The sequence below is a fragment of the Lepidothrix coronata genome, unplaced genomic scaffold, assembly GCF_001604755.1.
Source record: "Lepidothrix coronata isolate B3197 unplaced genomic scaffold, Lepidothrix_coronata-1.0 Scaffold31, whole genome shotgun sequence".
Classification (NCBI taxonomy): domain Eukaryota; kingdom Metazoa; phylum Chordata; class Aves; order Passeriformes; family Pipridae; genus Lepidothrix; species Lepidothrix coronata.
This window is the reverse complement of record NW_016690211.1, coordinates 3,135,076-3,160,341: the sequence shown is the minus strand read 5'-3', so window position 1 is coordinate 3,160,341 and position 25,266 is coordinate 3,135,076. Positions and strand designations below refer to the sequence as shown.

Genomic DNA, 25,266 nt, shown 5'->3' with positions numbered 1-25,266 from the left:
TCAGCTTTCACTCTAGACACTTATTTTCCAGATTTTGTTCTTCTGTTCTCTCACTTTTTCAAGCAATTTCCATTTCTCAATCTGTTTTTAAAGTCAAGCTTCCTGCCTTCTTTTATTTTTTTCATTTTTCCTAGGTCTCTGTGTTCCTTCTTTTTGTTTTCTTCCCATTCTCTCTTTCTTAGTACTACTCCACCTAGGTCTATTTTACTCTTTCTTTGTAATTTGACTGGAGTTGAACTTTCTACTCTCCCAGCCTTTTGTCATGCTTCCCCACCAGCTTCTATATAATTTCCAGTCAATTTTTGCTTTCTTTAGTAATTTCCTTTCTCTGCCTCCTGGGCATGCAAGACAAGCTATTCACTTTCAGAAACAGAAAACAAGCAGCAAGCCTGCTGAAAAGTCCCTGAGCTAGGCAAGACAAGTAATAGTTATTGCCAGCATCAGCCAAGACTGCAGTAAGGAAGTCTCACAGGGAGCTGAGGATTTAGTCTGGGGCTCCTCCTGTGATGCCACCGTGCTGCTAGCAGTGGGAGAAGAGAATGACTTTCCTTTGGAAAAGAGGTGATGCCTGAAGCTTTACTAAGAAAAGTAGTGTTTAAACAGGAAGGAAAACAAGCTTTTCCTCGTCCTTTAGAAAAGACAGCCAGTTGGAATCTCAGTATGATATTTATTCCCTCATACAGAGTATACTTAGAGGGGTAGCCTGGGATTACCCCTATTGACTTAATGACACAGCAGTATTCACTGATTTGAATGCCACCTATCTAGTAGTTCACACCTTGTAGTGCTGTTGCTTGAGATAGTTTTTGAATTTAGGCAAAGAGCAGATATCTTGCATCAAATTTAACATGTGTTTTTACAAGGAAGACTAGTTCTTGGGCTTCTGGTGAGACCTTTTTTCCAATTTATTTTTTTAAGTTCCACTGGATTTATTTGGATTTGGATTTAAAGGAAGTGATAGCTCAGGGAAAGGTGGTTGTTTCTTCACTCTTTTCACTCTTCATCCATTTGCCTCATTAACTAATGGCTTCCCTTCAAAGGGGGATTTCCAATTTTTCCCAGTTGCAAGGGAACTGATTTGAAGAACCAACTATGATTCTGTTGTTTATGCTGTGGAATTACCTTCCCCACCATGTCTGCAAGTAGGATATAACATTGTGGGGCTGGGAGAAGAAAAGATCTCTGGATAAGTATAGCCAAGCTTCATGCTCAGAGAGCTGTCTGCATGGGATATATGAGATATATCTCATGAGATATATGAGACAGCAAACGCATAGGAGATTGAAAAAGCCACTTCCAGCAGGAGTGCAATGGGTCTCAGTCAAGGGAATGAGAGCACTTGTAGGTGGGATGCCTCATTTACATCAATCTCAACGACTTGGTTTAGTGTAAGAAATGCTAGGGGTACTCCACTGACAGTAAAATCATGTTTAGTTTTACAGAGCAGTTAGGTGACTGCTGGTTTTATTTTTCTTTCATTTGCTTTATGTGCATTTATATACAGATGATTATACTTGCTCTTCCTGTCATGCTGGGTTTGCTACCTCAGTAGATGTTATCTGCCTAAGCCCCTCTCTATGTGTAATAGTGATTAGTCTCAGCTCTTCAACACACTGTTAAATTTGTAATGGCAACTGATCATGTTAATTTCCTAATACAATATAAGGTTTCCAAGAATGAACTTGAAAATATTTCAGAAATTGTTCTTTTTTTTTTTAATTTATTTATTTTTATTTATATTTTTTTATTATTTTTATTTAAAGCAAGGACACTTATAGCCTTTTGGTACTAATATTTTCATGTAGATGTGCTCATAGTTGGCCCTGTAAATGTAAATATAAATGCTCTTGGTAGGAGAAACCCTTTAGGCCTTAGGAAAACAGTAGTGCTTTCTGCATATAGGGGTCTACTATATAACCATTTCTTTGAAGAACAGAAATGTATGCCTCTGTGTTTATAAAATGAATTAAAAACTGGGAAGGAAATTTTCCTGTTGATTTCAACTAGCTAACTGTAATGTACATTTATATTGCCACTGGATAAGTTCAGAACAGAAAGATATTACTGGTGTATAATTTGAAAACACAGGGCTTACATAAATCCATAACTTTAATATAGTTATTGCAACAACTAATCTTGTGTCAGGCAGAGTAATACCTATTTAATTTTTATCTTTCTGTCATATTTTCCCCTTAAATTCCAATAGGAATAATAAATAACATGTGAAAAGTCACCAGAAGAAGACAGTCTTTATCCTCAGAAATGCAAGTCAGACTGCACTGATGTTTCAATCACTTCACTAGAAACAGATGAAATATTTTATAAAATAGGCACAGAAAGAGACACAGAAATGTCCAATATGAGGATAAAGAAATTCTTTGTGAAGAAAGCAGAAAGTCTTTTTTTGAATGTCCATCATATTGTACATATTTACTGACTGTCATTATCATGATGTTTCCTTCCTATTTAGGAGATTGTCAACTTCAACTGTCGGAAACTGGTTGCTACAATGCCTCTTTTTGCTAATGCAGACCCAAATTTTGTGACTGCCATGCTAAGCAAACTGCGATTTGAGGTGTTTCAGCCTGGAGATTATATTATCCGAGAAGGGGCTGTGGGTAAAAAGATGTATTTCATTCAACATGGTGTTGCTGGTGTCATCACCAAATCCAACAAGGAGCTGAAGCTGACAGATGGCTCTTACTTTGGAGGTGAGTAGAAAAAAATGAATGATAACACTGAATTGAATGCACTAGAATAAAACATGTTCAGATAACAGACAAAAAGAGACTTAAGAATAAGTCTACTAAGCATCTTTTGCCTAGACAATTCAGACTGCATTAAAAGGTATGCAAAATATTTCCGAATAAGTCATTCAGAGTCTGCTTACTGTTGTGAGGACAGATATTAAAGATGCAGGATGACCTTCCAGAATTTTGAAGTTATTTTGAATTAAGAGCACTGTTATTTAACAGACAATATTTAAATAAAAATATAATCATTAACATGGTAATTTTATAGCTTTTTAAAGGTAAAATTGACAGGATTAATCTTTGAAAAAGAGTGCTTTTTTAAATCATAAATTCAAAGATAAAAATCATGTTAAGATTTGCAAAATTAGGCAATGGATAAAAGAGCAATTTTACATGGGATATTTTTGTAATTCACAAATATTTCAAGTTGTTATTAGTGCTTTTTCACTGAATTTTAGCACAAAGCAACATTTATTCTTCTGGTATATATTATGAGAAATTGGACTCCTTATCTGACTAGGTAGGTCTCTAACAGATGTATATTAATAAAAACAAGGCATGGGTTTTAATCCTAATTAAATTAATCTGGTAATCCTAATGAAAATAGCTTTTTTTTTGGATGAAGGGATTTGAAAATTTATATTTGGATTAAAGCAATTTCTTTTTTTATACCTAATAATTGACCGATATAAAAAAAGTTGTTCCTTGTGACTGCAGATTGTCTTTGTGTGATAGTATAGGCATCTGCTTCCATAAGCAGCAGCAAAGCTAGTTTTCAGAAGCTGATTGAACATTTGTGTTACCACTGCTGCCCATGAAGTTGGTCATTTTATCAATTTTCTGTTGAATTCCATGAATCATCTCAGAAATGAGCTGAAAGCCTTTCAGAAAATGTTCAATTGAAAGCCTAATCAGTGCCATTTAGCTGGTATACAGAAAGGGGGAAGCTTAGAAAAGTGAATTGGGCTCAGCGTTTGAATTGTGTTATAGAGTTATTTAACTAATCCCATTTTAGAATAATACCCTAAAGCAACTCCTACTGATCTGGCCAGCAGACCTTGTCACTCCGCAGTAGCCTCTGCAAGGTGATTTGTATCACCAGTATTTGTAGAAGCACTTCGGTAAAAGAGGTCTTGTGCTTATCCCACAGGATTAAAGTGTAGATTCTGAAGACAGGAGATAAAGCAGAAAGAAAAGGTAAATGCTGGGGATGAAGAAACAGAGCAACCTTGGTCTTGGTCTCCTCTATGCTTAACAGTGCCCTAGTTTATGAAAATGAGTTTGCAAGAGCCTGCGTGCTGAATTTGGCCATAATACTCCTCTGAACCAGAGAGGATCAGAGGAGATTGCACATGAAAGTATTTTACATAACTGTCAGCCTGTTGTTGCAGTGCAAACAACTATTTAGCTCATCCTGTTCATCCACTACCCTTCTTACAGGAATGCAGGCAAAAAAAAATAAGCTACTTGCGTTATTCAAACACCACAAGAACTTACTACGCTGCATACCAAAGCACTTTTGCTCATCTAAATTGCAGCTGTCATGAGACAGGTGTTGCAAAAATGGGTGCAAATGCATCCAAAGCCCAAAGGCTGCTGGTGCAAACGGAAGGTAATAGCTACTGCTGTAGCCTGGAGAAGTGTCTAGTGAAGAATACACAATCTGTTCAGTAATTTCTTTTGTCACAAGAAGAGTAATTTCTAATCCAATCACCTGGTACTGAGAGGAGACGGTTCAGTTGGATTGAAACCTGCCAATTTCCTCCCTACTACTTACTACTGGGATTATACCATTAATGATTCTGAACTATCAAGATATTAAAGAGAAACACAAAATATGGACTGAGACAGAGAAGAAAAAAGGGGGGAGCTCTCAGTGTCCACTGCTGTGTACTTAAGAAAGACTGCATTTTCAGTATTCTAAATGGTAGATACTCAGGACCATGGCAAGATAACAAAAAAATGGAACAACTTAGCCATCACAACATCCTCAAAATATAATTGCTTACATTTTTGACTTGCCTACTGATTCTTATTCTCCATTCCAGAAAGGCTGAATTGAAGTGTTGAATTCAAATGTTCACCTCAAGCTTGCAACTCAATTAAGCTGCAAACACATGTGCAGTCAGGTTTTCCTGCTTGTTCAAAAGGGATAGGTTTAAGCACCTTCCCACACTTTTCCAGCTCCTGAAAGTTGTTCAGACACATGCTTGTCCCTTGCGTTTTCTTCCCCTTCCCATCAATCTCATGCCCACGGTGTTCCTCTGCACTGTCAGCTCCTCCATGTCTTAGCTCTTGGCACCACTCACAACCTGACTCCTACCCACAGAGTCCTCTCTCTGTTGACATCTATATCACTCCTCACACTCTTCCCTATGGTTTTGGCCTATGTGTTAATATAGTCCAGACCATCCATTCATTCTCTACTGACCTTCTTCATTCATGTTACTAGACGTCCCTACAGAGGCAGCTAGAAGGAGAAGGTCATAATTACTTGGATATGGAATTGGTTGGACAGTCGCATCCAGAAGGTAGTGGCCAGTGGCTCAGAGTCCTGAGAGACATCAGTGACAAGTGGTGTCCCTCAGGGGTCCGTACTAGGACTAGTATTGTTTCATATCTTCATTAATGACATAGATGAAGGGATCGAGTGTACCCTCAGCAAATTTTCAGATGATACAATGCTGAGTGGTGCCCTTGACACACCTGAAGGACAGGATGCCATCTAGAGGGACCTGAAATCTCATGAGGTTTAACAAGACCATGCTGCACCTGGGTCAGGGCAAACTCCAGTATTAACACAGGCTGGGGGATGAACAGATCAAGAGCAGCCCTGGAGAGAAGTACTTGGGGTTGCTGGTGGATGAGAGTCTGGACATGAACTGGCAATGTGTGCTTACAGCTGAGAAAGCCAACTGTATCCTAGGCTGCATCCAAAGCAGTGTGGCCAGCAAGTCGAGGAGGTGATTCTGCCCCTCTGTTCTGCTCTGCTCTGGTGATACCCCACCTGGAGCTCTGCATCCAGCTCTGGGGTCTCCAGCACAGGAAGGACACTGACCTTTTGGAGCAAGTCCAGAGGAGGCCACCAAGATGATTAGAGGGCTGGAGAACCTCTCCTATGAGAAAGGCTGAGAGTTTGTTCAGCCTGGAAAAGGATTATGGGTGATGTAATTGAGGTCTTCCAGTACCTGAAGGGAGCCTACAAGAAAGATGGAGAGGTACTTTTCACAGAGGCATGTAGTGACAGAACAAGGGGGAATGGCTTCAAACTGAAAGACAGTAGGTTTAGACCAGATGTTAGAGAGAACTTCACTATGAGAGTGGTGAGGCACTGGGACAGGTTGCCCAGAAAGGTTGTGGATGCCACATCTCTGGAAGTGTTAAAGGTCAGGTTGGATGGGGCTCTAGTGAAAGGTGTCCCTGACTATGACAAGAGGAGCAGAACTAGATGATCTTAAAGGTCCCTTTCAACGCAAGCCATTCTCTGATTCTGTCATTCTGTGATAATTTCCATTGAGGGGAACCTTTTTAACCTTAATATGAAAACTCTGTCAGTGGTAGAAGTTTCTCTTGTATTTGTAAAGAGAAAAGATGCATCTATGCTAAGCTGAAAGTGGAAGCAATCCCATTCCTAATAACAGGGAGCTGGGAGCCATTTTCGAAGACAGGGAAAAAAATGAAGGAAGATATAAAAAAATCCATAGACGTTTCAGAAAAATGAGATATGCCTCAATTAAAAATAAATCCAATAAAAGCTATAAAGTATTAAAATCCTGGAATTCTCCAGTGGTAACTGTGGCTTACATAATTTCACTGATGTAGAAATGACTATATAACTGTGCAATATAGTGAAAATTAGTTTCATGTATCCTTCCCTGTCTAATTCCTGTCCTTTTTATAAAAACTAATTTAAACATATCATGTCAGGACAGGGATTCTAAGGTAAGGCAGTAAAAGGTTACTGTTTTCTACAAATGCTGGTAAAAGACAAATGAAAATGGATTGACCAGAATCTTTATGAAACAATCCTTCCACTGGTCCATGCCTGTTCAAGACATAGTTTATAGCACTCTCTTTAAAACATTTCTTCTGTGGTCATTACTGAAAAGTTTGAAAGAACATAGTCAACCTCAAATCAAACTTTTTTTCTGAATACATTTATCATCTAATAATTGAGGGAATATTACTTTTTGAATTGTTGACTGCAGATCTGATGGAATGTAGGCTGGTCAGCATTTCTCACAAATTCCTTCCATTGATGGAATTTTATGTATTCCATCAAAGGGAGAGCTGGGGGGAGGGTAGGGGGAATATGGCCTAGGAAAAAGGGTAGTACCAGAAATTACTTTGAAATTCTTACTAGTGCTTGGAGTAGATAGGTAGGATGATAATGTCCTTCAATCAGCAGTCTGAAAAAAATCTTTTTAGGATGAGAATTAGCATCCTACACAATGCTGGGCTAAGTAATGCTCCTGCACACAAAGTTCAAGATTAGATTTATGAACATGCATGAAGGTAAAGGGACAGAATGCTCTTCCCACAGGAATACCAATGAACAAACCACAAGATCTCTGTGGTTAAAGTCTTGTACTTAACTCTCAAAAGGAGAAATCAGCGAGCATAGATGAGGAAAGAGGCAGATGGTGATCAAACCCAGGTCTATGGAGGGCTCTCTCTAAAGTCATCACTGCATGTCTTTCAAAAATCAACAGAAAACGTACAGCAGAGGTGTAGTCTGATTAGTCTATTCCACTGGTGGTTATTAAGGCATGTTCTTTTTGAGAAGAATTACCAACCAATTGTCAGGTTTATCTAGTTTCCTATCAGACTAGATTTGTAGGGAAGCCTGTTTTTTTAGCTAAAAACAATGATCAGGCAAGAGAATTTAAATGTTCAGCAGCATCTCAGTCTTCAAACCTCCAGATATTCCTCTCTTTTGTACTGCAACTTTTGGTTTTCCAGGCTTTTGCTCTCCCAACAGTCTCCATTCAAATACTGGTGACACTGCTTTGTTTCTTCTTAAATGTTGGCTTTCACACTAATATCCAGCTCTCCCACTACCTGAGAGTTGTTTTTTTACTGTTAAGTTTTTTACCTAGCTTTTTAACTGATACAATGTTATTAATATCCAAACATTTTACATATTAAAAGTTTGACAAATGTTTTCCAAATCCAAGGCAGGATGGTGGTGAAACCCTCCACATGTTCTGGAGGGGAACCTGACTCTCCAGGGACTCCCAAATCTCCCCAGAGCCAAGGCCCCCTCAGGTAACTCATCTCTGGAGTATACCTGACATCCAAAAGTTAGCATTTTTGAGCTGGGACAAGGAAATTTCAAATCATAAGACATTTAAAAATTGAGAAAAGGACCTGTTCAGGCATGGCACATCCCTCTTACCTATGTGCTCTTTACTTGCTTCTGGGAGCACAAGTGTTGATATTGATTTATTGTGTCAGACCTGGGAGCCATACAGATTGGTTGTTATAAGTTGTATCTTCTTAAACAGCACCACAGCCTCAGATTTTTCATGTTTCCATTAAGCAAAAAAGGGGCTATTGATCTTAGGTTTTGAATTCAGGATTGCTCTTCCACTGTGCAATATTTCCTGTGTCTGCTTTGGTCAGGAAACTTTACTCAGATTCCGATACACATTTCAGGGAAAGAGTGTCTTCTCCAGAGAGATGAGAATGTTAGAATTATTTTTTATTTTCTGTTTTTCACAATCCAAACGTTTTCAATTCACAGATATCTGATGAGTAGCTTGTGTCCTCTCTTTTCAGCTGTGGTCATAGAATTATAGAATCACAGAATGGTTTGGGTTGGAAGGGACCTTAAAGATCATCTCGTTCCCACCCCCTACCCCCCCCCCACCATGGGATGGGATGCCATTCACTAGATGATATTGGTAAAATTGGTAAAATGCAAAGATTTTGACATCTTTCAAGATGAAGCACAAGAATATGAGTCTTTTGCTTACAGAGATTAGTTCATGATTTACTGGGGCTTTACAGAGCAGAATTATTAATGTATCTAATAAGCCTAATACTATCTAATTTACCTTATACAAATATATATTGATAGAAACTGATGTAATACCACTGATGTGAGACAATTCTTATTTTTGCTGTGGTTTGCATGCTGCAAACATGCAGGAGTTTAATAAATTAAAGAGAAGTTTGCTTTAATAAAATAAATCCTTTCCAACAACTTCCTTCCTTTTACTCAGTTGGCTCTATGTGTGGCTCTTAGGGCTCCTTCAGTTATCACAGTAAGATCAGGCCCTGCAATTTTTCCTTCCCTTTTACTCCCTGATGCCTTGTGCCCCTTCATTTCTGTGCATACCCCTCACCCCAGACCTAGTCTGCTGGTGTTCCCATATACTCTGCTACGGATGGCAGTCTCCTGCTTGGAGAACAAAACTCCCCTGAGATTGTTTACCCCTGCAAACATAAAAGTTATAGCTGTCCCAAACTAGTGCAGAGGCCTTTGATGAGTGGGCGTGGTTTCAGGTGGTCTTGTTCCCCTCCAGCTGCCAGCCCTGTGCAGTCAGATGAAACACCGTGGGCATGCAGTCCTGACTCAGCTAAGTACATGGTGAGCTGCCTTCACGCTGAACTGGTGTGATGGAGTGGGCCTGACATGCCTACAGAGGCAAAAAGAAAGGAATAAATCCAGCACTACCCAACCAGTAAGGCTCAGCACAGCTTACCCAAAGGAGGGTTTCTGGGAACACGTTCAGGACTCTGCTGTTACTTCATTTACTTTCTTGCTGGTGAACTCAGAGGACTGAGCGTTCACTGTGGTTCCATCCTGCTCTTGCTGTTGTCACTGGCACAATTTCTCTCAACCTCCAGGGACACAAGATAAGACTTGTCTCCTTGCTATCTTTTCCATTCTCCATCTGTTTTCACACCTGTGTTTACATAGGCTTTCCTTCATTCAGTAGCTCAGATGTATGTTCCAGGAAATTTAACCCCTTTTTTCCTGTTTATAATAGATATTGTGTGAGACCTGAAGGAATGCTGACATTGCTAGGGAAATCCAAACTGAGTGAGTAGGAAGTATAGGTATTTTTATTAATTAGGTCTAGGGACCACATGGAGGTTTCATTGTACTAGTAGTTGAGGGAGTTTCCTAATTTCAGTAGGTAAGTGTGCAATAATTCATGCTGCCCAATTTGTGAGATATCCATTGCAGATCCCTCTATCCATTGTTTTTTATCCCATTGAAAATCCCAATGGTATTATGCCACTTGGAGTCAGTAGATAAATCAGTTTTTAGACTAACTAAAAAACTCATACTGCTTAAAAACATTTGTTTTCTAGTAACTTCCAGGTATGTTGAACATAAAGAAATGTATGTGATTTTTTTAAAACTCTTTTTATGATGTATATATGAGAGTCGCTGCTTGTAAATATGAAAATGTATTGGCCTATCTCTTGCATTGGAATAAGTCACAAATACATGTTTTGTTTTGTTTTATTTTATTTATTCAAAGGCACATATCACTAACTGTGCTTCATGTCATTGTTCATCTAGCAAATTTATATAGAAACCAAATTCTCATTGCCATCTTCCCAGATAATGTCCCAGAGTCATATTACAGCATCTTTTGTTTTTTGTTTTGTTTTTTTATAACATGTAGTTCATGGAATATTTTCAATTTTAAATATTTTATTTTGCTTAAATTATTTAATGCAGTTTTAACATTTACCCTTCTGCACTTGAAATTCTAATAAACTGTGTCTTGCATTTGCTTCAGCTTGTACAAGGCCAATTAGACAGAACTTCTTTGACCTACCTATTATTTATGGAGCTTTTCCCCCTTTCGGAACAGTAACTGTCAGTGTATTTTAGACCAGTGCAGTGGAAAATAATACCATGGGAAATGTTGAGTCACTTTAGATTATATTTTGCCACTTATTTTTTTCTGGGAACATTCTAAGTGCTTCCTCTTGATAGAATACTTTATAAGATTCGCATTAGAATACTGATTATAAATGGGAAAAATTCTGTTGAAGTGCTTTACATATGGATGATCTGATTCGATATATAATTTTACATTTGGAAAAAATACTGCATATGGCTACTCCTTATTCAAGGTAGTAGTGGATGAAGTTTCTCAATAGTCATGCTATAATCCAAATAATTAATTATAAGTAGCCTCCCTGAGATGTAATTATTCATATTCTTAATGACAAGGATATAATTAAATGCTTTAAGGGAGCAGGATCTCCAGATCTCCATACCAACTCATTTGTAAAACACTTTTCAGGTGAACAGTATAGAACATTTTTCTAAAAGTATTATCTACAAGAGGGCATAAAAATTAAATGTCTTTTGGCACAGACTAGTCTGCCATTTTGAAGATACAATTCCTGATGATATTGCCTAATTTCTTGTTCTCCATTGTGTTGTTCTTTTGACATCATGTTTTATACAGAAAACACTACTCAGTCAGAAGGACTTCTTGCTATTCAAACACAATAATATTGTTAAAATTCCAAGAGACTTTTTAGTAAAATAGAATGAAAATAACTTACTCTGTTGTGCTAAAATGTAGAAGTAGGTTTGGGTTTAGGAGTTTTATTAGTTAGCAAATGTAAATATAAATTTAACAGTATTCATAATGATAACAAAAGTAATAAGTCTTGCAGTCTAAAAAACATAATTATAATTCTAATTCTGCAAATTCATGTACAGTATAAGTTTTTAGGTTAGACTTTATACATAAAATAACTAGACACAAGTAAAACACCTCACAGCATAGCTTGAAAATCTGAAGTGGCCAACACAGATAAACCACATATAAGAGGATATGGCAAGTACCTTCACAAAGCAGAATTTTAACTAAATATTTAATTCAGAACTGACAGTCTCTGATCATTTTTTTTAATAATTTAATGGGGGGGGAAAGAAGTGCAATATTTTTATAGTCCCCTTAAATTCATGTTGAATAGTTTATATTGTAACTGTTGTTGTTTGTCAAACTCCAATGACAAGAGAATACAGAACTAAGAAACTAAGTGCCTTCTTTTTCAGTAGGGAATAAGCATCCATCTGAACAAAAGTAGGAGTAAATGAATCACACAAAATCATTTTTGGCCTTAGACACAGCAATTATGAAAAATAAATCTGTACACAGGCACACTGTCTAAGTTTAATTATTATATTTTTAACAAAAATAAAATTAATATCAGTCAAATTTTGAGGTTTTACAAGATAATAAATAGACTATCTTAGTCTCTCTTGGTGGAAAGAACACTTCATTAAAGTAGAAGAAAAACATATGGATGCTCTGTTATAAATAGCATTGAAGATAAAATATGCACTTGCATTTCTCTTTTATAAAATTATCCTAAGCTTCTGTTCTATCAAACAGAGCTTTCTCAGCAGAATTTGAGTTACCACTAGAAAACAGGAAGGATGTAAGAAATGATAATAAGACTATACATGGCACTCAGTGCCAGGGTTTAGTTGACATGGTTGGTGGTGTTCAGTCAAAGGTTGGACTCTATGATCCCAGAGGTCTTTTTCAACCTAATTGATTCTGTGATTCTTTTACTGGCTTTTGTTTGCTCTAGTCATGAAAACTTGGCCACAGCTATTTTCAGTACTTTCACAAATCAAAAAGCAAAGACAGGTCAGAATGGAAAATAAAATGTCTCTGGTGAGATAACTTGCCACATTTTATAAAAGCAGATGTATTCTGGCCATGTATATTTGTCCATCTTTCTTGATTCTGAAAGTATTTAACTATACTGTCAATATATATTAAGCATACTACATTGAAATATGTTTAATACTAAATTTACATGAAATAGGACTTAAAACATAGTTATATATCAGTCTTGTCAAAATATACAAAAACCATTACAAAATGACTGAAAAGTCAATGACTTATTGCATCCAAATGGGCCTTGAAATGTAATATATGCTCAAAATGTCTTTTTCCACATCAACATTTATTTATATCACAGTAGATAATATTTTAAGGGCTCTGCAAAGTTTTTTTTAATGAACTTCACATGAAAATATTAAGGGACCTGCTCTGAGTGTCTCAAAACATCCACATTAGTTGCAAGTTATCACACTGCTTTTTTCAGAACTGCTATAAAATATTGTATTAAGATTTATTCAAGGAAACAGACTGATTAAAAGCAAGAGTTGCTTCAAGAAACAGGCTTCTCCTAGGTAAGTGCCATAAATGCTAGGAGCTAAGCAAAGAAAGGAGCATACTCTCAGGCTTGTTGGCAAACCCTAAATAAATATGAAATTTTTTTAAAATATACACTTCTATATGAATTCTATCAAATTTGGAGTCAATGAAAGGTAGGCAATTCTTTTCAGATTAATTATTTTTCCTCAAGGAAATTTTTTTTATTTCCTTTGCTATTTTTATATTAAATTAAATATGATAAATTAAGCAACAAACATACTGAGAGTTCACGTCTCTTCAGGCTCTTCAGAGGCAAAAATTTCAAATTACTACAAACAACTAACCTATGATGTTTTTTGTTTGTTTGGGATTTTTTGGCTTTTTTGGTTTGGGTTTTTTTTTAATAGGATAACTAATAAGGGCAACAGCTATCAAAAATTACAAATAGATATATTTAAATTAAGCTTAGGTAAATAGTTAAAAAAATAACTGGAGACTGAAACTGAGATATTACAGAAGTTGGTTTTAATTTTAATTGGCCATTTTCAGTCCCTCTTCAAATAGTAACCACTCAGTCATGTATCCAGGCCTCCTATATGAACATTCTCTCCAACTGATGAACCCAGATATCTGAAAGCAGCTTTACAATTACTGCTGTCACTTTTTAAATGAAAAGGTCATGCAGGCAATATCTCCTAACTCAAACTGTCTTGTCTTAATTTCATATTTAGTGTAAATAACATGGCAAAAGGTGCAATTTTTGCATAGCTTTCTTTTGGGCAGTCCAGACCACAAATCTGGCTGTAAAAGGCAGGAATTATCTCTATTTTCCTGCCTCCTTAAGATCTCTCCTTTGCTGCAGAAATGTTCCTGTTGAGCAGTGACTATAGTGTAGGGTTCCTTAAATGTAGAACTGAAGTTTTTAGAACACAGATCACTGAAACTCATTTAGTTGGCATAAACTACATTCTGACTAATCATAAGAAGTGGTGGTAGTTATTTTAGTAACTATAACAAAAAGCAGCATATCCCCAAGTTTACTATTCTGTGTACTAGTAATAATATATTAAAAGATAAGAAGAATGCATTAAAAAGTTAGGAAAAATATAGATAAATGCATTTACTGTTTTCCAGAGTTTAATAAAGAAAAAGGAAACAGAAATGCAGAAATGTATGTTAAAGTAATGTGTTATCATTTGAAACAGCTTCTCCCCATTTACTGATTTTTTTTTTAATTGCTTGAATTTTATATAGTCCTTTCCTAAAGAAAAAAAACATTACTCACATTACATGTTGTAAAGCTGCGAACAGAGTGCCCCGTGCTGAAGGTCCCTTCCTGTGACTGGCACTCAGAGAAAGTGCCCATTAACTCATCTCTGCTCAGTGGACAACTTCAGTAGCTTGAAGGAAGCGAAGAACTATTGTTCTTTATTACATGCCAAGTAGTTGCTGTTATGGCGACTTATGTTAGAAAATAAGAATAGCCTAAACCTGGTAGTTCTGGGAAGCCTACTCTGAAGACTTACAAGATGGGTGGATGGAAAGAGCATTTGTACATTTAAGTTTTGTCTATGATAGTTCAGTAAACCATTGCTTTCTATAAAATAAAAAATATTCTAATCCACTGTCCTGTTCTCAGAAAACATTTCCAAGTCTACTAGACTGACTGACCCAATCCTTTCAATTGCTTTAATTTTCCATCTTTCTTCTGCTGCTCAAAGCAACCAGATGGTCTGAATAGCTTCTTGCCCATTTGCACAGCAACGTATATGCCTACTACAAGATGAAACAAGTTTCCTGCTGAGGAACTGAAGCAGCAGTCAGCTGTCCTCAGCTGGAAGGACACCTCATTAGATCCTGTAATATTAAATCTGATAGATGATGGGAAACCTGTTACAGCTTTGGAAGGGGACAGAAATGCATAGAAATTATTGCTAATTATTTTTACTTACCTTTAATAGGGAGAGCGCTATACAGCTAAAATAATATTGACTTAATTTATTCATTACTACAAAAAATTATTTCTGCACCTAATAAAGTGAACTTGTGCTTTAGTTCTGGTGTTTGTGTCCTTGCAAGACAAAGGTGTGCATACAGTAATTCATTGTATTAATTTTCTACACTAAGTATTTACCATCCTAAGCTAAGAAATATGGAGACAGGACTGGTTTGGTGTCCTTCAATGAGCATGCTAAGTACTGCACTCATACCTCTTTCCTTTATCAACTAGTTTATCTGTTGGTGGACACATTTTGTCTGCAAGGCAACTTTATACTGACATTTGAATTTCTGAAGATTTTAATCTCTAGTCAAGTGTTAGTGTGACATATGAAGTTGAGTAATTACATCTGGAGTATAATTTATATGTAAAATGAACTGATGGTGACTGGAAAACTATACACCTTCAGATAAACTGTACTGCTTCTCAGAGTAAAAACGGATTTTTCCTAGGTCAGTGTAAAGTGGACACAGGAAACTATTGCTAGGGTGGCAGTATATATATTTCCATCCAGTAAAGACTAAGGAAGCAATGCAACATCATACAGGGTGCTGGTGATTAACCTCTTCCACATTCCCTGCAGTTATTTTCTTGAAGAAAAAAGTGTTCAGGAATCACAGAGCAACGGGGGGTGGGGGGGGGAATTATCACCTGCAGTGGCATATCAATGCAGTCCACAAGAAAGATGAACCTGGTCTCAGCTGGAACCAAAACTGGGGCCTTATTAAGCCTAATTCTTTAAAATTCATCCCGTGGGTTGTGTCATTCACCTTAACTCATTTAGACTTTCCTGAAGTCAGTCTTCCGTATTGCTGTTTTTAAGGTATTGCTGTTTTTAATGTGACAGAGAGTTCTGTCACATTAAGGCAATAATAAAATACAAGTTATCCATTCCCTGTTTTATATGGATATGGGCAAGCTTCTTCAGAAATTCATGGTGTTCCAAAAATTCATGGTGTTCCAAAAATTCAACCTGATGCTCTTGCTGAAATATTGCCATGGCATTGTAGAATCACTCTAGATTGAAACAACATTTGAGATCACTGAGTCCAGCCATTAACCCAAGCACTAACAATTCCACCACTAAACCACATCCCATGTATGTGTGCATCTAAGATACCGGTGATCAGATTATTTTATTTATAACCTTCAGAACAAGCTTAGCTTTAAACTTTTATCATTGTGCTTTTTAGTTAATGCCTTGACACTGTATTTGAGCCTTTTTCATATTCTTTTGAGCTGTATTGTTCTGCAGGAAAGAGCTGACCCTAGCAGAACACAAATTATGATTTTCACAGATGAAATAATTACATTTGTATTACATATGGACTGTAAGAATAAATCTATTTTTTTAGCATCATTTAGTGCTTTCAAATAGTCACTTTTCATTAGGGCAGTGACAGACATTTGTTTCAAAATGTTCTAGGGAACAGTTATCCAAGAGATTAAATAATAAAGTAAAACGTGCATTAAGAATTGAATTACAGGTTCATTGTAGCCTAATACATAATTATTAATTGGAATTAAAGATATTCTTTTGTTTGGAAAGGAAAGATAGAAGTATTTGACACACTGAAAGCGTCAGCATGAAGGTAAGGCACCATGCCAAATGCAGACAGAAATATTAGTAATATGCTACTGACACTTATTTTTATTCTAATAGAGAACCTTGTTTGTCCAAGCTGTTTGAAAATAGTCTGTGCGCTTTGTATTTCACTACACACTCTTGTGTTATTATTGTTTGCATTTCCTAGTCTATTTAAATCAATTGAATGTCAAGGAAAGCATAATTATTGAGGGCACCATGTGCACTTGATTAATTTACTAAGACTAATTTTAAATATATCATGGATATTTTCATTACTTTGTTCTTTTCATGAAAAACAAACTTTGATTTATTTAAATGAACACAAGTGTTTGATAGGAACATATTTCAATATTCTGTGTTCTTCGTCTCTGATCCAGGTAAAAGAGATTTTATATATTATGTTTTATTAGGCTTGAGAGTCTGTTCCAAACAAATAACTAACAGATGAACACATACAATTAACAAACACATTAGTCTTGTGGCCAGAGTACAAATGATGCTATTGGTGCGTGTAACAAAGCAATATGGAGGATGTATCAGTGACTATAATACAATTCTTATCAGTCAAGAAACATTGCTGGAAATGAAATATTCATCACATGATATTTTTTCTGTGAGAAGCTGTAGTTCATCTTTTGAATGACACCATTCAACTGGATTTAGAACACAAAGTTTTCCTAGCTTCCTGAGCAGGCAGGCTCCACAGCAGCAGTCGCTGCTCAGTTTCTAGGCACTTGGGACATTTGTCATATCTTTTCTGACCCATTCTTTATTGTCTTATCTAACTAGTAGACTCCATTATGGTTACTAAGAGCCTTCCGAACAGATATTCTTCAACCAGAAGTTGTGAGTTAACAGAGTTCTGCACATTATAGTTTTCAGTGATTTTTTTTTCCATTCCCCTTACTTGACAAAAATAATAAAAGACGAAAAAAGGGGAAAAAACCAATTGTATTTGTTGCACCAATATCCATTCATTCCATGGTCCCAGTCTCCTGTGATGAAATCTAACATTGTCTCTTATGGCTTCTTCCCATTCTTTTTGTTTAAATTATCTAAAATACAGTAGTCAAGATTACTAATGATGAAAACTGTACTTTCTCCATTTTTTTTTCCTGCATGCTTCAGAATTATTTGGATCCAAAGACAGCATTTGTTTTGTTTGGGGCGTTTGATGCTTTTTCAACCTAAGTACTTGTATTTGTTGAGAACAGCAGAAGATATCTCTTTATGTCTCTAGTACTGTTTGCAGCAACTTTAATTGAAGAAAGCTGAAAATCAAAAGGTGATCATTAGTCACACAGATTTTTCAGACAGTTATCTATAAATTCAACCATGTATTGTAAAACTTTATTCTTTGCGAGATCTGAAGAATATCTTAGGAAATGGAGCAGGCATTCACTGCATTTAACTGCTCCCTTTGGGCAAAATGTCCTTCTCACTCTTGTAACTAAAATGCAGAGGGTTCAGTCTAAGAAGAAGAGGTTAGGGTGAACTAGGAGTTAGAAAAGGAAAGGGCTGACCTCTTGTTATACCTGGCTGTTTCTTTACAGTAAGTTGTCATTATTGCATGGGCATCAAGTTTTGTGAGGAACTTTAGGTCAAGAACCCTTGCAACACCCAGTAGTCTCTATAAATTCTTGCAGCGCTGTTGGGGTTTAAGTACATTCTGTGCTAGTACTGGTCCCATGTTAATTTCCTTTAATTTATCCAATGCAATTTAAGCATTTTATCCCCTAAGCCTTTAGGGTAAGGTAGTATGTGGAAATTCCTCAAGAAGTATGAGACCAAAAAAAAATCAAGGTTCTTTACATTCTAGATTAACAAAAAATTTATTTCTTAAAGACATACAACAAAAAAATAAAAGAACTTTGTTGGCACTTTTTATAACTGAAGTCTGAGGAAGTCTAAAGTCTATTTTTGTTAGGAAAGAACATTTGTTTTTCCACACTTGAGAATGACAGTTTGATTGATCTTGAGCATGTAATGGACATAAAAGCAACACAGGAGACAGTTTCCTACTTTGTATTTAAATATGAACAAGTATGAACTCATAACTCTTGACTGCTGGAACTGGTTAGGGAAACTATCTCTCTCCTGCCTGAGCTCAAGAATTCTTGATAATTTCTAAATCCATTCTTATTCCCCAGCTTGAAAATGTACTTAATGTAAATTAATCTAAGTACATAAATATTCTACTCCATGTTTTGCTGTTACATGCGTCAGATATTTACTTTGGTCTTTATGCAGTAACCCTGTTACTGTGGGGTTTAGAATCAGCAATCACAAGTTTGGGGCTGTTTCCTGGGACTCTGCATATAGCTTTGGTTTCCACTGTTCCAGAATAACAAATTTCTGTTGTAGGCACTTGCAGAGAAAAGCTACTAGACTAATCAAATGGATTCCATTTTTTAGCCTAATGAGAAAAAAAGTCTAAAGTCCTAAGTTTGCTCTCCTAAAATACCTAGCACATAAAGCCCAAGGAAACAGAAGGCATTTTCATGCTTGAAGTATTTTTTCTTATAACAGCTCTTTTATTCAAATATCATTACATCATGTACTGCATTGGCTTAGTAAATCTAGTGAATTATTAAAGGCATTGGTCCTCTATGGCAGTTGTATATATAAAAGAAAATCAATATAATCACTTGGGTTAATTCAGCACTTGGGTTAATCAAAGTCAGAAAGCTGTGTTTGACAGCTGATGGATCATTTCTTATAACTTGAAGCGTTATTTTAAAAAGGCTTGATAAAATCAGAGTTCAGACCAAGAAAACCTACAGGCAGGTCTCTTAATGAACCTGAGTTTTTTTTTCAGAGTACTAAAACCAGAATCAAACACCTCCAAAATTGCCCCTGCAAGCTTGTGTAAACAGCAATAGAAAAATTATTACTGAGTACTGAATTATTACTTGTTAGCACTGAGTCAATGTCTAGCTTTTAAGTTTCGCATGGTTCACTAACTTCTTTGTTTCCTGTGTGTGTTGAATTTTTCTCTCCACAGAGATCTGCCTTTTGACCAAAGGCCGTCGAACTGCCAGTGTAAGAGCAGACACATACTGTCGCCTGTATTCCCTCTCAGTGGACAATTTCAACGAGGTCCTGGAAGAGTACCCCATGATGAGAAGGGCCTTCGAAACAGTGGCAATTGATAGGCTAGACAGGATAGGTATTTATTTTTTTCCATATGCTTAATTCTTAAAACCTTTCTGCATTTTCATTTCCTTGAGTTGCATGATAAAACGCCACTCTTAAAAAATGAAAACTCCTGTCATAAGTTTTGTTTGTTATACAGCACTAAATGTTTTGTTGATCTATACATAACACGTGTGCCAACATGAAATTTTGCAATCTCACTTTTAAATAATAAAACCCACGAAGTTTTAGAAAGTTTTCATACTCTTCTAAGCATATTTTTCATCCTTTAATTATCATTAGTATTATTTATTAGTCCTGTAGATTTCTTTTGCTGCCTTCAGCACTTGATAGGATTTATGCTGTTTCATGAGCTGTAGATGACATTTTCCTAAATAAATTGCTTAGAGATGACATCTATAATGCTGGGAAGAGCTGAAGCCTCTCAGCACTCACAAACTCCTTGTTTCTTGAGGTGAATTAATCCTTTGCAGTAGGGCTCTCATTTTCCTCACAACATGGGCACTGCTAGCCTTGATGGCTGCACAGTGGCATTGCTCAGATCTGCTTGCAATCAGAAAAGCAGGCCAACAACATCCAAGTGAAAAAGGCAGAAAGGTATGGCAGATTATCAAAACGGGGGTGTGAAGTTGCCACCGTGCATCCCAATATTCTGGACCTCTCTAATAGGACACAGTAGGCAAAATATATGGTCTTTGGTCAGGAGAATTGCACTCTGATTATCGACACTGGTTTTAAAAGGCAGCTGTGAAAAAACTCACAACTTCACAATAAAATTCCAGTGTAAGGATTTCTCCACATCCCTCTTTCTCAATACTTGTAGTTTCTTCGAAATTAAACCAAAAAGAATTGCAAAGAAGTGTCGTGCTGCCTGTTCTAAGCTGAAGATGTGATTTGGAAAAAAGTATCTTTTCTTTAATATACCAAAAAGAATTGCAATACAGGTATACAGGTTTCTAATTTTAATAGAGATGTTTTAGTATTCTGCAGATTGTGAGCACTCCATGCATTAAACTCTTAAAATTTGTCTCTCGAGACTCTCTGAAAATGTAGTCCAACTCTAAGTAATAGGTGCTTGAATAATATTAGCAGTAAAGTCCAGTTCACTTGGGAATAGCAATCCCATCTGAAGTGTTTTATAAAAAAAAAAAAAAAAAAATAATGGAGCAATTGAGTGCCATTGTGTTCCTGTGCATCTGATGACTCAGACAGAATAGCGTCTACATCTTGCAAACACTGGAACCCATCAAGCAGACATTAGGATGCAGTGTACAGCAGTCTTTATTGTGCAAGCAGGTTGTCACATTAGCTATAAGTTCATATGAGTTCACATTTAAAAGGATGATTTCTTGTCAACTGGTGGCCACTGGTTACTAATGTCTAGTTATCACTTCCCAGGAATGTGCTAGATGGCAGGTGTATTTACGTTATGTAACAGCTCAGTGGAAATCTGGTTTTGCAATGAACAGAGAAAGATGATGTAGATGCAGAGCACGGTAACTCTTACTGTAAGCTGTTCAGTAAATTGCCATTCTTACATGTAATTGTAGTAACATCAGTAAACTGCAAGCGAAGAGGCACATAAAGTCCAAGCATCTGAGCGCAGGGGTCTTACACGAGCCCGCTGTGCTGGTGCGGGGAGGGGATGTACGGGCTGCAGGTGGAGGCAGCCATGGGGAGCTGTGACCAGCGTGGGCCACTGTGGCAGTGCCCGGGTGGCGCAGTCCCTCCTGCACTGGGCTGGGGCGGAGCAGGGGCCTTAGTTCAGCGACCTAAGAGGCTTTTACAATACACAGCACCCAGTGCTGGGTGCTGAAACACAAAGCGAGAGTGGGGCTCTGCCCCCTGTGCCTCAGGATCACTAACTCTTCTGCCTCTCTGTGAAGGGAAGAAGAACTCAATCCTCCTGCAGAAGTTCCAGAAAGACCTCAACACCGGCGTTTTCAACAATCAGGAGAACGAGATCCTGAAGCAGATCGTGAAGCACGACAGGGAGATGGTGCAGACCATCGCCCCGGTGAGCCTGCAGCAAATGCCGGCCCTCAACTCCAGCACCTCGGCCTCGTCCTCGCGCGGCCGGACGCAGTCGCCGCCCGTGTACAGCACCAGCAGCCTCTCCCACGGGAACCTGCACTCCCCCTCGCCCAGCACGCAGACGCCCCAGCAGGCTGCCGTCATCCTCTCGCCCTGCTCCTACACCACAGCCGTCTGCAGTCCTCCGGTACAGAGCCCGCTGGCCGGCCGAACTTTCCAGTACGCCTCGCCCACCGCCTCGCAGCTCTCCCTGATGCAGCAGCAGCAACAGCCGCAGCAGCCGCCGCCGCAAGCGTCCCAGCAGCCCCCCGGCGCGGCGCAGAAGAACGAGGTGCACAAGAGCACCCAGGCCCTCCACAACACCAACCTGACGCGGGAGGTGCGGCCGCTCTCGGCCTCGCAGCCCTCGCTGCCCCACGAGATCTCCACGCTGATCGCCAGGCCTCACCCCACCGTGGGCGAGTCCCTCGCCTCCCTCCCGCAGCCCGCCCCGGGTCCCGGCGTGCCCCCGGCCGGCCGCGCCTCCGTCCCGCAGCGGGTCTCGCTCTTCCGACAGATGTCCTCGGGAGCCATTCCCCCGAACCGGGGGGCCGCGCCGCCCGCTGCTCCCCTGCAAAGGGATTCTTCCACAGTCTTAAGCACAGAGCCCGAGGGAGACAAACCGCGTTTCGCCTCAAACTTATGATCCCTGATGACTGTGAGCAACAGACTTTCAACAAACCGAGCACCATCCCCCGAACTGTTGTAGCCTATTTCCTAATGTTCCCCAGCAGTCTACTATGAGAAAAATACTTTAGACAGCTTTGCCCTATGTAACGAATGTAAAAATTATATATGTATATGTATATACATATATATGTATACATATATATATTAAAAGAATTAAAAAAACTTGTTTGAATTCATGTCTTCCTTCCTCTCAACCATTAAGGAAAATTAAATTTAGCTGTAATGTTTTTAATGTGTTGACTTCAAAATCAGCCTAAGAGCTGTTCTCTGTCTAGGGGATCTGCTATTTTCATTATTGTCAACACAATAACAAACTTCAAACAAGTATATTAAAAATAAAGAAAAAAATATCAATTTAACTAACAAGTAACACGTAGCACTGACCGAGTGATATTCTGAAACCTGTGTTATTTCATTTATTGCGTATATGATGTTAATTTCTTGTGAAGAATTCAGTTGTTATTTTGCATTACATTTCATATGTTAGCACCATCCATTTGGATTTAGATTGGAAAAGCATTATATTGCAAACATCTGCAGTCTAAAGGGTGGCACTAGCACTCCTCTGGATAGGTTGTAACCTCATGACATGTCAACCCTTCTGTTGTTTAAGAAAATTGGGTGGACTTTGATCTTCATATTGCTAAAGACTTTTACAAAGACTAAATATTGCCATTGTAAATAACTTTTTAGAACCAAGCAAAAATAGCTGCTGTGTGGTGTACCATTGCAAGGTCTTTGTTTAGGAATTTAGGTTCCGCTTTTCACTTCAAAATTTACAGTTTTAAAATTTGTTAAAGCTAAGTGCAACACAACTGTTAAATTGTAATGCAATGGCTTAAAACCTATGGTGTTACTTTTACATGCAATGTTTTATGCAAAATTGTACGCTTGATCCTGCAAACCGCTTGTACTTCACCAGTACCATCACTTTTCTTCTTCTTGCCCTCAATAGCATCTGAGAATATTCCATGCATGCTTTGGAAAAAAAAAAAAAAGACGATAAAATAGGTTTGGTCAGTAGGAAAAGGCTTTATGGTATCTTAGAAAATAATAACCATTCATTAATTGTGTCTACCTTAAAATTCCTATAATGCTGACTTTGAATCTCTGGTTTAAGTCTAGAAGTGAGGTTTTTCATTTAAAAGATTATTTGTATACCACAGCTTGATTTAGACTTTCAGGTGCTTTCTGTGTCTTCACTGTAGTTTTGTAGTTGACTGTGGTGTTAATTTACAAAAATAAATATAATATAGCATCAAGTCTGTCTGGAAATGCACGATTTGCTCTGTGTATATTGTAATTAAATGGTTAGTATATCCTAAGGCATGTAGTGTCAAACATAGCCCATAGGTATGAGGTTTATTATTTTTTATGTCTTCAAAACAGAAAGGAAATGGTGACAGAAAGCAGGGTTAAAGCATACTGTTTTGTGAACATTTTGTTTTGTTTGCTCAAACCTTCACATTATCTTATCCAGAAAAAAAAAAATCGTAATCATTTGTGCCTGATTTGTCACATTAAATAGAGATTGAGACTAAATGTGTCATAATTCAACTCATTAAAAATCAGCATTATGGATATGATATAAGCATATATTCTGTTCCTTAAAACCAGGCTGATTCATGTTAAGGAAGTGAATGCAAAGGAGTTCTCTTTCCATTAATGCTGAATTTAACGATGCATGGAAAAATTAAATAACATCACAAACTACTAATGCAGTGAATCCAGATGTACTTGAGAGCCAAGTAAAATATACTAAAGCTAACAGAGCTTGAGCCTACGCTGCCTGTTATACGTTTTACTAAAGTGGTACATCAAATAAAATTTTTAAAAAATCTTCTTTTTTTTTTTTTTTTTGCTGACTCACACTCACCAGTAAAAATCGATGTAATTAACCCACTAACATGCTGCTGCCATTAATTTAAGTGACCTGGAGTGGAAATGGGGAAATGATTGTTTAAAAAGTGTCTCAAACATTATGGATACGCTGCAAGACCATTTATTTATCAGTAAAATACCCCTTATGTTATTTTAATGCTAACAAATTCTGTCAGTTAACTAAGATCATGTACTGATCTTGAAAACTGTTTAAGGTTTACATTTAATAGGAGAAATGGGGTTAGTAGCAAAATATTTTTATATATATTTTTATTTTATTTTAAGCACTATGAAGAAATATTAATTCACATGGTCTTTCAGTGAAACCATAAATAATTTTTAATGACTTTGTAATAGAGTGGACAATATCTAGGATTTGTATGTTAATTAAAAAAAAATGGTACAGGGTATAAAATTATATACGTATATATATATGTATGTATGAATGTATATATACTTAGATTAAGAAACAAATGACTCACATTCCTGTAATATAAAGGTCCATTGCTAGTTTCAGAAGTGACCTATTTTCTCTGTACATAAGTAAGCCCATAAGTATGAAATCTCACATCTGTACAAGTTGCAATGTATTAATGAAAAAAGGTTGGATCTTACTGCTGCTGGGAAGACTATAGGTCTGGTTCTTACAATAACTGTATGATCAGGGATGAGTTAGATTTTTTCTTTTGTCTTTGCTCAAAGCCATAAATAAACAAATATAAAAGATTATTAATAAATTGAAGAAAATATATAAAAAATAAAACCATGAATATTTTTTTGTTCCAATATCTTTATAACTGAGAAGGTTTTGCTTTAACATGGAAGAAGAATTGTTTGCTTATCTCTTTTCTTTATTCTGAGCCCAGAAGTGGTATGCACCAAGTATGGGGAGGTGGAGAGAAAACTGCCTTAGTAATTATGTGCACTCTTGAAAGAAGGGGGCTTAGAAATTCAAGGATACTACCT

The 25,266-nt window shown here is 37.2% G+C and overlaps 1 protein-coding gene across 1 annotated transcript in view; it reads left to right on the top strand.

Annotated features, from left to right (window-relative positions):
- HCN1 (hyperpolarization activated cyclic nucleotide gated potassium channel 1) overlaps window positions 1-22,755 on the top strand; it is a 199,778-nt gene extending 177,023 nt beyond the window's left edge. The window contains exons 6-8 of the mRNA XM_017811364.1: window positions 2,471-2,711; window positions 19,505-19,669; window positions 21,543-22,755. Of these exons, the coding sequence (XP_017666853.1) occupies window positions 2,471-2,711; window positions 19,505-19,669; window positions 21,543-22,375 (1,239 nt within the window). The 3' untranslated portion in view covers window positions 22,376-22,755. The remainder of the gene's footprint in view (window positions 1-2,470; window positions 2,712-19,504; window positions 19,670-21,542) is intronic.
- Window positions 22,756-25,266: the final 2,511 nt, after the last annotated feature.